This window comes from Chelonia mydas, chromosome 3 (genome assembly GCF_015237465.2).
Source record: "Chelonia mydas isolate rCheMyd1 chromosome 3, rCheMyd1.pri.v2, whole genome shotgun sequence".
In the NCBI taxonomy this organism is placed as follows: Eukaryota; Metazoa; Chordata; order Testudines; family Cheloniidae; genus Chelonia; species Chelonia mydas.
Window position 1 is genome coordinate 87167962 of NC_057851.1, and position 13796 is coordinate 87181757.

Consider the following 13796-nt stretch of genomic DNA (forward strand, 5'->3'; position numbering starts at 1 on the left):
TACAATACCACTGCATTACTTTGTAACACTGGGGTTACCCAGCTGTAGAGCTTAATTCATCCCTACTGTAACTCACACTCATGGCGTTTCACCAGGGATGAATTTGGCCCAGAGAGTGCAAGGAGCTTCTGCCTCAAGACTCAGTTCAGTTCAAACTGTTTCACTGCACATTCAGGTCTAGTCAGATGTGATGTGCTGACAGAGGGAAGAAAGGAGAACAGCAGAATACAGACCCTGGACTTCAGAAAAGCAGACTTTGACTCCCTCAGGGAACTGATGGGCAGGATCCCCTGGGAGAATAACATGAAGGGGAAAGTAGTCCAGGAGAGCTGGCTGTATTTTAAAGAATCCTTATTGAGGTTACAGGGACAAACCATCCCGATGTGTAGAAAGAATAGTAAATATGGTAGGCGACCAGCTTGGCTTAACAGTGAAATCCTTGCTTATCTTGCTGATCTTAAACACAAAAAAAGAAGCTTACAAGAAGTGGAAGATTGGACAAATGACCAGGGATGAGTATAAAAATATTGCTCGGGGATGCAGGAGTGATATCAGGAATGCCAAATCACACCTGGAGTTGCAGCTAGCAAGAGATGTTAAGAGTAACAAGAAGGGTTTCTTCAGGTATGTTAGCAACAACAAGAAAGTCAAGGAAAGTGTGGGCCCCTTACTGAATGAGGGAGGCAACCTAGTGACAGAGGATGTGGAAAAAGCTAATGTACTCAATGCTTTTTTTTGCCTCTGTCTTCACGAACAAGGTCAGCTCCCAGACTACTGCACTGGGCAGCACAGCATGGGGAGGAGGTGACCAGCCCTCTGTGGAGAAAGAAGTGGTTCAGGACTATTTAGAAAAGCTGGACAAGCACAAGTCCATGGGGCCGGATGCGCTGCATCCGAGAGTGCTAAAGGAGTTGGCGGATGTGATTGCAGAGCCATTGACCATTATCTTTGAAAACTCATGGCGATCGGGGGAAGTCCCGGATGACTGAAAAAAGGCTAATGTAATGACCATCTTTTAAAAAGGGAAGGAGGAGGATCCTGGGAACGACAGGCCAGTCAGCCTCACCTCAGTCCCTGGAAAAATCATGGAGAAGGTCCACAAGGAATCAATTCTGAAGCACTTAGAGGAGAGGAAAGTGATAAGGAACAGTCAGCATGGATTCACCAAGGGCAAGTCATGCCTGACTAATCTAATTGCCTTCTATGATGAGATAACTGGCTCTGTGGATGAGGGGAAAGCGGTGGACATGTTGTTCCTTGACTTTAGCAAAGCTTTTGACAAGGTCTCCCACAGTATTCTTGCCAGCAAGTTAAAGAAGTACGGGCTGGATGAATGGACTATAAGGTGGATAGAAAGTTGGCTAGATTGTCGGGCTCAATGGGTAGTGATCAATGGCTCCATGTCTAGCTGGCAGCCGGTATCAAGTGGAGTGCCGCAAGGGTCGGTCCTCGGGCCGGTTTTTTTCAATATCTTCATAAATGATCTGGAGGATGGTGTGGATTGCACCCTCAGCAAGATTGCAGATGACACTAAACTGGGAGGAGAGGTATATACGCTGGAGGGTAGGGATAGGATACAGAGGGCCCTAGACAAATTAGAGGATTGGGCCAAAAGAAATCTGATGAGGTTCAACAAGGACAAGTGCAGAGTCCTGCACTTAGGACGGAAGAATCCCATGCACCGCTACAGACTAGGGACCAAATGGCTCGGCAGCAGTTCGGCAGAAAAGGACCTAGGGGTTACAGTGGATGAGAAGCTGGATATGAGTCAACAGTGTGCCCTTGTTGCCAAGAAGGCCAATGGCATTTTGGGATGTATATGTAGGGGCATTGCCAGCAGATCGAGGGACGTGATCATTCCCCTCTATTCGACATTGGTGAGGCCTCATCTGGAGTACTGTGTCCAGTTTTGGGCCCCACACTACAAGAAGGATGTGGAAAAATTGGAAAGAGTCCAGCGGAGGGCAATAAAAATGATTAGGGGTCTGGACCACATGACTTATGAGGAGAGGCTGAGGGAACTGGGATTGTTTAGTCTGCGGAAGAGAAGAATGAGGGGGGATTTGATAGCTGCTTTTAACTACCTGAAAGGGGGTTCCAAAGGGGATGGATCTAGAGTGTTCTCAGTGGTAGCTGATGACAGAACAAGGAGTAATGGTCTCAAGTGGCAGTGGGGGAGGTTTAGGTTGGATATTAGGAAAAACTTTTTCACTAGGAGGGTGGTGAAACACTGGAATGCGTTACCTAGGGAGGTGGTGGAATCTCCTTCCTTAGATATTTTTAAGGTCAGGCTTGACAAAGCCCTGGCTGGGATGATTTAGTTGGGGATTGGTCCTGCTTTGAGCAGGGGGTTGGACTAGATGACCTCCTGAGGTCCCTTCCATCCCTGAAATTCTATGATTCTTGTCTTTCACTTCCTTTCATCCACTGTCAGGAGCTCTGATCAATGCAGACAGCCCCGCTACAGGAACACTCAGCCTGGACAGTATTTACCTGAGACATTTCTTATATTAGGAGAGAAGAATTCTCCTGGCCCCAAACTATCCAACGGCTGCTTCCAAAGTCCGTCGTCCCCCACAGCCAAGATATAAGGTTCTTCTTCAACTGAGAAACAATGAAAAAGTTGTAACTATGCATTATTCCTGTTCCAGCAACCAGTATCAGAGGCGCATTGTGCTAAGGGCTGTACGAAAACATAGTAAGAGCCTCTGCCCCTAGGAACTGTAAATCTCAATACGCAAGAGAGACAAAGGCTGACAAAAAAGAAGTATGTGACACCCATTTTTAAATGGGGAATGGAGGCACAGAGAGATTAAGTGCCTTGCCCAATGCCCAAAATCTGTGGTGAAGCCAGGAACTGATCCCAGACCTCCTGAGCCTCAGTCTTAACTAGGAGCCCCTCCTTTCCTTTCCACATATGTTATTCTACATAAGCTACGTTTAAATAAATATTTCAACAGTGTACATGTTACAGCCATTGTACACATGCTTGCCGAGGGCCTTTTGCATTTCCCCAGCAAGCCACTCACTCCCATTCATTACATGGTGACGGGGATACTCAACTGTTTCTGACGGTGTGCCCATGCTCAGCCACCTGCCACTGGTGGTCTTCAGAATCCACCCTTTGCACTGGTCCCCAAGCACTTTAAAGGAGGTCCCAGCTGCTCGTGTCACTTCAAAGGAAGTACTATGTGGAGAGTAGGCACAGCAGAGGATTGAACCCCTGGTGGAGAGTATGCACAGGACAAGTTTCTCCTTACTGCTCAGTAAAGTAGTTCTTACCTTCTTTTAAAGTGGTGCCCCTAAAAGACTCTGTCCAGGGTCCTTCTCCAGCAGGAGATAGCGCTCTCACTGACACCTCATATGTTGTGGAGTAGGTCAGCCTTTTCATTGTAAACCTAGTGTCACGGATACTGGAGACAACCCGATCCTCATCAGCACCATGTTGGGCTGATACCTTCACAATGTAAGTCCAGTTCTGCCAGGCGGAAGGACCTGAACGGCGCAGACAGTCACATTATTGGACAAGAAACTACTTCAACAGAAGCCAGGAAAACTGCAGTTTTAGAGACCCATTTCAAAGCTCCCAATATCAGAGACATCAGCCAGGGAGAAAATTAAAAACTAGTACAGCTTTAGTCCCTGGTGCCATGGGGACAGCATGCCCTTCCCAACAACCTAACCGGGAGTGACAGGCAATCTCCACAGCACTAGCTATGTTTCGCGCACCACGGTACAAACACACTTGCATGTGTGGTAGAGCTGATAGCAGACTTTGCCAGCCAGCAGCCACCATGTGTGACTCTCCGTAGATGTGTGACAGTACTGTGATAGCAGCAGTCAACACTGCAGTCATTACACACCATGATTTAAGATGCAGCCTTTTTTAAACCCTGCAAGACAGAAAGACTGTGAGTGACTCACTCAAGTAAGCCTCCATTAATTTGGCCAGGTGTGTTCTTTATTTTATCAGCAAATCTTTGCTTAAAATTTTGGCAGCTTTATCATAAACTATTGGGCCTGGTTTTTCTCTCGCACCTGTTTCATATTGATGTAACTCCACAGATTTCAGTAGAGTCGCTTCTGATTTACACCAGTGTTAGGGAAAGGAAAATCAGGAAGATCTTTCCATTAAGTACACTTGAACGTGGACTGGACCTGTAGGATGGAGTAATTGAACTTACTGGTTCCAATAGTAGGTTCAGGTGGTCTCCAGCAGACCACAGCTTGGTCTGATCCAAACAGCACTGTGACAAGCTGGGGATGAGTTGGCAAAGGATAAGGCTGAGTTGCCGCACCATAAGAAAGCAAGTTGTTGTATCCAAAATAATCGGCCTGGGTAAAATCGCAATCCACCACAAATTCATTAAAGGCTTTGATCCCAGTTGGAGACAACTCCTCACGGAAAACTGCCCTGCCGTCTGTGACAACGAAAGTATTATTCTCATAAACAAAGCTCTCTATGTCTCTAAATGAAACTTGAGATCGCAGGATATTAAATTCTGAGCCATCCAGAAAACCAGACACAAAGGATTGATTGATTTTGTTGAAGTAAATTAGTCTTTTGGACTGGAAGTTTATCACAAAGTCTTTCAGAGTGTCGCTTCTCACAATTGGCAAAGCTTCAGGGACCTGACCAGGATAGACTGGGAGGTTTGCCCTGTAAATTCCATCCTCCAGCAGATAAAAGATATACCTAGCAATGGAACAAAACAGCCCACAGTAGTTACACCATAGAACACAGTGTAGATGAGTCACTGATATTTTAGTGGTCTATTGGCTCAGAGACACACCTGTCCTAAAAAAATATAGGGAAATTATTTTGGTTCATATTTATTTATATCCTATGAGAATTAAATACAGGAAGCCCAATTCTCAGCCAATATAAAATAAAACTACATTGATTTACACTGGCTGAGGGTCTGGCCCATGATTTATGTAAGAAAAACTTAGCAAAACTTGACAACAGTCAAGCTGGTACGCTGAGCCTATCATGCTGATCAATATTGCCTTCTTGTTTCCTTGTGCTCCCACCCCCCTCTGTTGGTAACCATCTGTTGTCTCTTGTCTTATACTTAAATTATAAGCCCATTGGGGCAGGACTGTCTTTTGTTGTGGTTGTACAGTGCCTAGCACAATGGGATCCTGATCCACAACTAGAGCTCCTAGGTGATAACAGTTATACAAATAATAATGAGAAGAATAATGAAAAGAGCACTCATATAATAGCTCCAATATTAGACACAGATATTTAAAATTCAAACAATTGTTTTGATGAAAGAATTCAATGTCTTTAAAAAAAATACAATGCCTCCAAAGCCTTCACAAATTGGGAAGACTTCATACCCTGAAACAAATCGAACATGATGAGGAGTGAGCAAGCTGAAGAACAACAGAGGAGCAAGCTTGGCAGTCTGTACGACTGGGGCAGGAGACGGTGTGGGGACGGTTTCTGAAGAAATTAGTAACTGGATAGCTAACCAAGTGAAGACGATTGCTGAAAAGATCAACAGCACATCTGACACCAAGTCGTCAAAGGAGAAAAAACTTACCCATTATATGGATCAGCTACAATTTTCTTAGGGGAGGCAATGGAAGGAAAAGTGATATCTTCAGCTACAGTGCAGTTCTCTAAATTACAGACACATACCTAGGGAATCAGAATAAAGAGAAAGGCTCCTGGGTATCAGTAGGATGTTTACTGATGAGCAGCAACATGACCTGAGCATCCTACAGGGAACCACAGAGACAGACACTAACCTAAGGCACTTCCAAGCATCTGCATTTCCAGTCATTCAATTACAAGGCTGGCTCACTGTGCCAAGCCTGAATGCACCCGTTAATGCTTACCATGAAGGAACTGTCCATTCACTCTGCACTTACCTTGCTGTCTCCAAGCTGGAGGAAAACAAAGGACCAGATTTTGGGGTCCAGCCAAGCTATGCTTTTAGCAGGACCTGACAAGGGCGGGGAAGAGGTGGTTTACAACTACCTTTGTGCTGATCCTGTGAGCAGCCTGGGACAGGTTTGTCCTCATAACTTTTTTAACTTACCTTAGCTGCAATGGACTCCTACAGCCATTGTTTTAACCTAGGGCTACCAGAGTGCAGACATCTCTGGCCACATCTCATTCTGTACCTATAAGCAACCTGGGCAATAAGTGGAGAGTGGAGTGGCATGGCATGGCACTGGCACAAGGAATCCCTGTTTATGGCAGCTTTCTCACCCTTTGTCTCATATAGCAAAGGAGCCAACCAAGACCTCACCACTAAAGTCATTAAAGTTTCAAGAAGAATTAAATGCAGGGCTGCCATCTATTTTTTCTCTCAGGACAAAACAGCTGTGATCCTGCATCACTTTCATCATCACAAGAAAATATTAAGCACTTCAATCTCTCGTATCACTTTCATTCTATTTGTTAACTAACTACTTCTCGCAACACCCCTGCAAGGTACAGTAAGAAAGCACTGTACACATGAGGAACTGAGATCTAAAGGTTAAATGACTTGCCACCGAAGGCATGAGCCACGAGTGGAGTCAGTCTCGGAAATGACATGACTTTTTCTTTCATGAGGATAAGAATTAGCTAAGAAGCTGGAATTCTAAGACGTCAGTTTACTTTTAACGTGACCGGAGATGCCTATAGACCCCAGTAGAGGCAGATGTTACTACTTTGTTCTATTCCTTTGATCAAAAAAAAAATGATCACATTAAAAATAAAAACATTATAATAATCAACCATATGCCATACACCCCTACCATAACCCCTGAGCTCTTTATTGCTATATATAAAATACGGCACACATGCGTAGTTCATGAGTATTAAGAAAATAATTAAGCTGCGGAGCCCAACCTTTCCATTCATGACAAAGTACATCCGCTGGTAAAGCCAGTCGACTGAGATTGATGTAATTTTCCCTGGGCCTGCATAAAAGAGCTTTAAATCGGACACCTCAGACATGCTGGCAGCTCCTTTCACCCAGATCGAATTTCCCTCTGAGAAATAGACAACCCGCTGGTGAATATTCACAGAAATCCCTAGAAATAGCAAAACAACACACACACACACGGTTAATATGAGAAACACATTTAGATTTTTCATTACTTTTTAAAAATAAGGTCATAGAATGCGGTGAGCAGCTCTCAGTCTGAACCCTTACATGACCTGAAAAAATATTAACATTTCTCTCCCCCATTTCTAGTATTTATTCCCATACTATACAATATTTCCCACAATCCTTGAAAGTGGCACAATTGTACACAACGGCCCTTAGAACTGATACTACAGTGGGCACTGCAGAAAACCAATGAACAGATTAGCTAGAAAGACAAATTAGTGGGTAGACAGACCAATCAACAGCAATTCACCCTACCTGGGGCCCGAAGACGGAATTTGCATCCCATCACACAAAGCACAATTCACTCTGCTCCAAGGTGGGGGCTCATCCCGAGAGAGAACTACCGGTCTCTGCACCACCACCATGTGATGGGCAATTACTGCAGCCTGAGGCAGCTTTCATTTCAGCTGGGTACATCATCCCAAGGAGCCCCGTTGGCACCCATGTTAGGATAGGAGCCCAGATACCTGTCTTATGTCTCATGCCCAGACAAAGCATCAGTGGACACACAGGTGTTACAGCAGCGTGCAGCTATAAACAATATGGCTCCGCTCTAAATAGTTATGCTACCGTGCACAGACTAACCCATGATTGCTTAGCTCCTGGTTAACCAGCAGTGACGACAACGTAGCCATATACTGCTGAGGCAGAAGGGGCTGAATCAGCACATTCTCCAGCTCTCCTGGCCACATCCTTTCCCCAGCAGTGCTGACCATTTCTAGGTGGTGCAGGCCCCCTCATGCATTCCACCAGGTCAAGGGAGGCTGTGGCCATTTTTCTCTCCCTCTATCTACACACACCCCTAAAGGACATTCTTCTGCCAGAAATCAGAATAAACCAGTAGTGAAACTGGCCCAATATGTCGATATCCCTGAGAGCACACTCCCCTCTACTGTCTTCCTTTCTGGTTATGGCTCAGTGAACATCAGAAAGTTCAGAGATTTCATTTGCAAAGGCACAACATCTTCAGCTGTTGAGCTGTACCTACACCTGACCATTGCGAGATTTCTCTCTCTCCTGGTTCCTCCTTCTTCACTGAGTCCCTCCACTGCCTAACAAGCCTGCCACCCATAGCAAACCTCCCTCCACATTGCAGTATATCTCATCCACCAGATTTCTTTATTGCCTCTCTTTCCACAGTTTCATTCAACAGATTCCTGGTGCCCCTTGAACTCCTTCAATACATACAATTGGTATCTAAAATCATTTCAAATGTCTGGGTAAAACCGGTAAGAGTTTGAGATCACCCACATTGCTACAAAGAGGAGACTGCAGCTGCATGGAGGAGTGGTGGTCTTGTAGTTATAAGGCATGAGACTGGGATTCAAGAGATCTTACTTCAGTTCAAGGTTCCACCAAAGATCTCTTGGGTGACCTTGGGAAAACCACTTAATCTCCCAAAGATAACATTTTCAAAAGCACTCAAGTGAGTTTGGATTTCGTTCTACTGACTTGCAATGAGACTTATGCTCCTAAGTGCCCAAGTCACTTTTGATAGGCTCTTTTGATAACTCTGCACTTTGGCTCAGACAAGCTTCCTACCTCACACTGGTGTTTGGGAGGCACTTGCATAATGCAGTAGTGGGAGCTGTATCAGTACCTATGGTGGAGAGAGAAAGAGAGAGAGAACTGACCTGTAATATTGTGGTGTATGATGTCATTCTGAAGGCATTGTGAGACTTCCAAGAAAGATTCCGTGGATCTCTTTCTTAGAGATTGGTTTCTGGCTAGAAAGAGCCATTTCACTTTTTCCTTAACTGACAATTAAAAAGACAATTTTAAAATCAATCTAGAAGACAGAAATGAAAATCAGAGGGCAATTTTCCTAACTTGTACATCATTAATCCACAATTCACCATTTGCATGCCCACACACATCCACAGACACAAGGCAGTCCACCACCACATCCAGCAAAAACATAATTCCTGAGTGCTGCAATGATATGCAAAATTACTAAGGCTAGACAACTTTTGCGAAATATATACTTTCCTGCTACGCAGCTTATCATCACTGTTTAAGTGATTCACAGGGGACAAAAGGCGTTTGGCCACATAAATCGTATGTGGGGCCCAATCCAGAAGGCGCCCTCTGAGCACACTTACTGGATTGGTCCCTTCAGGAGAGTTCACACAAAACAGCCGGGACGGGGAGAACCCACCTCATAACTTTTAGCCCAGTGGTTAGGGTACAAAGTTGGAATGTGGAAGACCCCTGTTCAAGTCCCCCTCTGCCTGAGGAGGGGCAGGGCTTTGAACAGGAATCTGCAACCATCCCTAACCATTGGGCTATGATATATTTTGATGTGGGGCTCCATCAGTCTCTCCTGTTGAAGCTGTTAACTGTGGATAAATAAATAAAGAGTCATTGGAGCAGGAGGGACTGGACCCTGCAGTGGAAGCTTATGTTCAACTGGTTATCTACCATGACCCCCAAGTCCTTTTCAGAGTAACAGATTTCCAGGATACAGTCCCCTAGCTTATAGAAACAACCTACATTCTTTATTACTAGATGTACAACTTTGGATTTATCTGTGATATAACACATGTTGTTCAAATGAGCTCACCTTACCTAGCAACACAGGAGAGTGAGACAGGAACTTGGGAGAGAAAGGGAAATGAGGTTCTTGCTGGGGAAAATATTGTGATGAGAACTATGATCTTCAACTAGATCAGAAGCTGGGTGAAATAAGGAGCAAAGATCTTGGGTCTGTTTTGCCACTGTGTTAACCTAGTTTTACACTGGTATAATTTAATTCATTTCAAAACTAGGGTAACATAGGGGAAATCAAGCCCCATGCCTTCATGTACAGGTAAATTCTGTCTTCCAGTACAAAAAATGTTGCCTAGTGATTAGAGAAGGGGAAGCGCAGGGACAGCAATTGCACCTGGCTTCTGTGTTGGGAGCAGGGAGGAAGCAATTTCCTTCTCTGTGAGATTTATATAGCAACTATCACTGTTATATGTAAGCACTACACAAAATTGCCCAAAAGTCCAAAATGGAGGGTTTTTTTGCCTCTCTCCAGTCTTCCAGAGCAGAGGAGAATGGCTTTGTGATTGCAAGGTTTGTAGTTTGGTTTGTTTGCATCTTTCAGAATTGTTATTATAATATTTTTAAAGAGTATCAGTTCTGTGGCCTGTATCAAATGGCGTGTTTTGAAGTTTGATCTGAACGCAATCAGACTTGGACTCAGTCTGATTCCTTCTGGCAAAGGGCTCCATAACCAGCATCCCAACTCTAAGAATGCTCTCTTCCCACTGCTTGGTATTTGGAACCTGGACCTATTCAGCTACATCATCCCCCAGGAACACAGTCCTCTCAGGTAGTTTTGAAGGGAAAGGCAGCCTTTGTGGTGGTTAAATACCTATACTTCTGCCCCATACCTATATACCTGCACGATGGCCAGACACAATCTTTTTAATGTATGGGATTCAAATCCTAACTCAGAGATCTTCCTTTATGTAACAAAAACCACTGAGGTCACATACAGGGTGCTTGTCACTCACTGTTCAATGCCTCTAGGAAGGTCAGGAATTGCCGTTGCAGGGCATCACCTGCTGCAGGTGAATGAGTTACCGGCTATGTTGGGCCCTGGGTGTGGGGCGAATTGGTCAGGAGAAGCTAGAGGAAGCCCCCTAGTGGATGCCCAGGCCCCTCACAAGGGTTTGGGACAGACTCATGTCTGGCAGCACCAAACACCATTCTGTATTTGACATAGGCTTGAAGAGGTCCAAGTTATATCATCATGCAAATCATATACATACTGTTAGAATTCAGATACACAAATGGACAAACTACAGTCTGATGTGGCAGCTACTGAGGGTTTGTTTAACACTAGAAATTTTTTTAATTAAAATTAATTGGTTGTCACTTAACTCAAGTTAACCAAACCATTGGTGCATCCTAACCTGGAGACTCCACAAATGCTGGTTCCAGGACACACATTTTTGTGATCATGGCTCAGTTAACCCTGGAACAAATGTTAGTGGAGTGTCCAGTCCAGCATGTACCAGTGTGTTAGCCAACTTGAGTCAACTGGCAATCAACTAACATGAGTTTAAAAAGCACTAATGTAGACACAGCTTCAGTGTCTGCAACCCACAGAAGGTGGAAGGTGGGTGAGGATACAGGAACAAAGTTAAGGCTACTGTTGTAACCTTCATGGAGAATTTCCTGAGTTTCTAGCATTTAGTTTTTTTAAGTTTGGTAACAATGCTTTTATGCCCATTCATAACTCTATCTTAATATATTTCTCCCTGGGAATAAATTAATATTTGTAAAATATCTTACGAGACTCAGATAGATAGGTGGATATAATGTATTGTTTTTTGTATAGTGAAATGCCATTAGTGGGGGGGAAAGAACAAAGGAAGAGAAATAGCAAAAAAAAAAAAAGGATATGATCTGATGTTGTTTTGCATGAGATCATTCAGGAATTTTTTACTTGAAAGTCTAATGTGAAATTTGTTTGTGACGCTTGGTCAGAAAGGGTTAAGCATCCTGCAGGATAAATGACTCAAATTCAACCCTTAAAGACATACTGGTAGATAATGTTTGAGGTTTTGTGTGTTTACATATATAATGGTAGAGGTTAACAATGTAATCAAACAGTCCCTGTCTATACTGTATTCTGTTAATTCAGAGATCAAAAGGACATCTTAACATTTAAATGAACTGTAAACATAAGATATCGCTGTATTCATCTCTCTTTGAAATGTATAGCAAATCACCTGAGAATGATGGAAAATGAACAATTGCCTTATGTTAATCTGTGTAGATAATTACTGGTGATGCTTAGGAAATGGGTCCACTTCAAAGTCCCCATAAGTGCCTATCGTTCACCTAAGAACTGTCACAAGAGGGCCTAAAACTGTATATAAGACCCTTGGGGCCTGATCCTGTCATCTCAATCTGCTTGAGGCTTCATGCAGGGGAAGCTCAAGCCATAGGGCTGAGATCCCAGTTCCGACTGGACCACCCTGAATATAAATATTGGACTATAACCTATGAACTAATTTTGTGATTACAAAGCTCACCATCTCTGCTATGAATCTAAACCTCAAGAATTGTACTCATGTCTGAATGAATACTGATCTTTTAACCAATACTCACTCTTTTCTTTTTTAATAAATTTTTGTTTAGTTAATAAGAATTAGCTGTAAGCGTGTATTTGGATAAGATCTGGAATATTCATTAACCTGGGAGGTAATGTGTCCGATCCTTTGGGATTGGTAGAACTTTTTTATATGATGAATAAGGTTTTCAGTAATCCTCATCGTGTCTGACTTGGGTATCTGGGTGGAGGCCTGAGGCTGGGTTATTTAAGGGAACTGTGTTGTTGGCTTCTAGGTAACCTGTGAGGTATTGTAGAAGCTGTTTTGTGCTGGCTTGGTAAATCTAAGTATTGGAATATCCACCAGTTTTGGGAATTGGCCACCCCATTCTTTGCAGTTCACCCTAATTGAGTGACCTCAGTTGGCTCCCCTGTGGCCCCGGTCACGGTGTTAATATTAACATGAATTCCCCACATGCTGCCACTGATACCATGTGTTCCAGAAAATGAAAGCATCTTCTGTTAAACACTCATTCACACCTATTTCATACTGGTTCACCTTTTTGTCACTTGTACCAGCCTGTGTTTTTGTGCCCAACAACCAAGCTGTTGTTGTTACTACATTTATTACCGTAGTGCCTAGAGACCAACCAAGAACAGAGCTCCATTGTATAGGTGCTGTATAAACCCAGAGTAGAAGACTGTTGCTTCCCCAAAGAGCGTACAGTCTAACTATCATTCTTTTCTGCTGTACACCCCATAATCCAGGTGAACCAGAATTAGTTACCAGTTACTAGGAAATATAAGGAATATGTTGTATGTGTACCTGTGGGTTCTGGAGTAGTGATATTAGCTTCTGCAGGTGGCCCGTCACCAACCTCATTTACTGCTACGATGGTAAACCTAAAGTAAATCAAAGAGAGATCTTACGGAACGTTATAAATGCTAGAAAAAATGCCTTCTCAACTAGAACTTACTTACTCACGTACTTTATCATGTTTCTCCTTCAGTGAAAAAAGCTGCTGAAATAAAGTCATTCAGGGACAAATTCTAATACAAATATAATCACATGAGGATTTGAACTCACTAGCTTTGCAAGATAAGGTAACACAATCTAATAAATTACATAGCTACCCTATAGCTATAGATCTGCTGCCCTCAGAGTTATGTGGGCAACTCAGTTTCATCTCAAGGGAAGATCTATAGTCACCTTTGAGAGCAGAACGTGGCCTTTGGAGTTTAACTAAACTGAAGGGAAATTTACAAATGCTAAATTAATTAGAAGAGGGCTCCCCTATAATTCTCTGAATACAACAGACATGTGCACCAAGAGGGGGGAAAATAAGAATATAAAGGTTACTGAATTCAAAATTCCACATTCTGGCACTGCATCAGATTGTCACCCCACTCCCCAGATTGATTTGCTTTTGCCTAAGTTCTGATCTCAATTATACATGAAGAAATCTAAAACAACTCCATCAATTTAAATTTGAGATATGTCAATTTTCACAATAGCACAACAGAGAAGAGAATTTTGCCCACTGATTCTGCAAAAGAAGTGTTAACGTGCACTCTGTTCTGTCAGTCAGAACCACTCTCACCCCACATACACACACAGATTTCTGAAT

General features: G+C 43.3%; 1 protein-coding gene across 1 annotated transcript in view; it reads right to left on the minus strand.

The window, feature by feature from the left end:
* Positions 1–13796, minus strand: part of ROS1 (ROS proto-oncogene 1, receptor tyrosine kinase) — a 110366-nt gene that overhangs the window by 69214 nt on the left and 27356 nt on the right. The window contains exons 9-15 of the mRNA XM_043543138.1: positions 12995–13071; positions 8753–8875; positions 6854–7038; positions 5553–5650; positions 4185–4696; positions 3283–3495; positions 2494–2604 (exon numbers count right to left, since the gene is read on the minus strand). Coding sequence (XP_043399073.1) covers positions 2494–2604; positions 3283–3495; positions 4185–4696; positions 5553–5650; positions 6854–7038; positions 8753–8875; positions 12995–13071 — 1319 coding nt within the window. The remainder of the gene's footprint in view (positions 1–2493; positions 2605–3282; positions 3496–4184; positions 4697–5552; positions 5651–6853; positions 7039–8752; positions 8876–12994; positions 13072–13796) is intronic.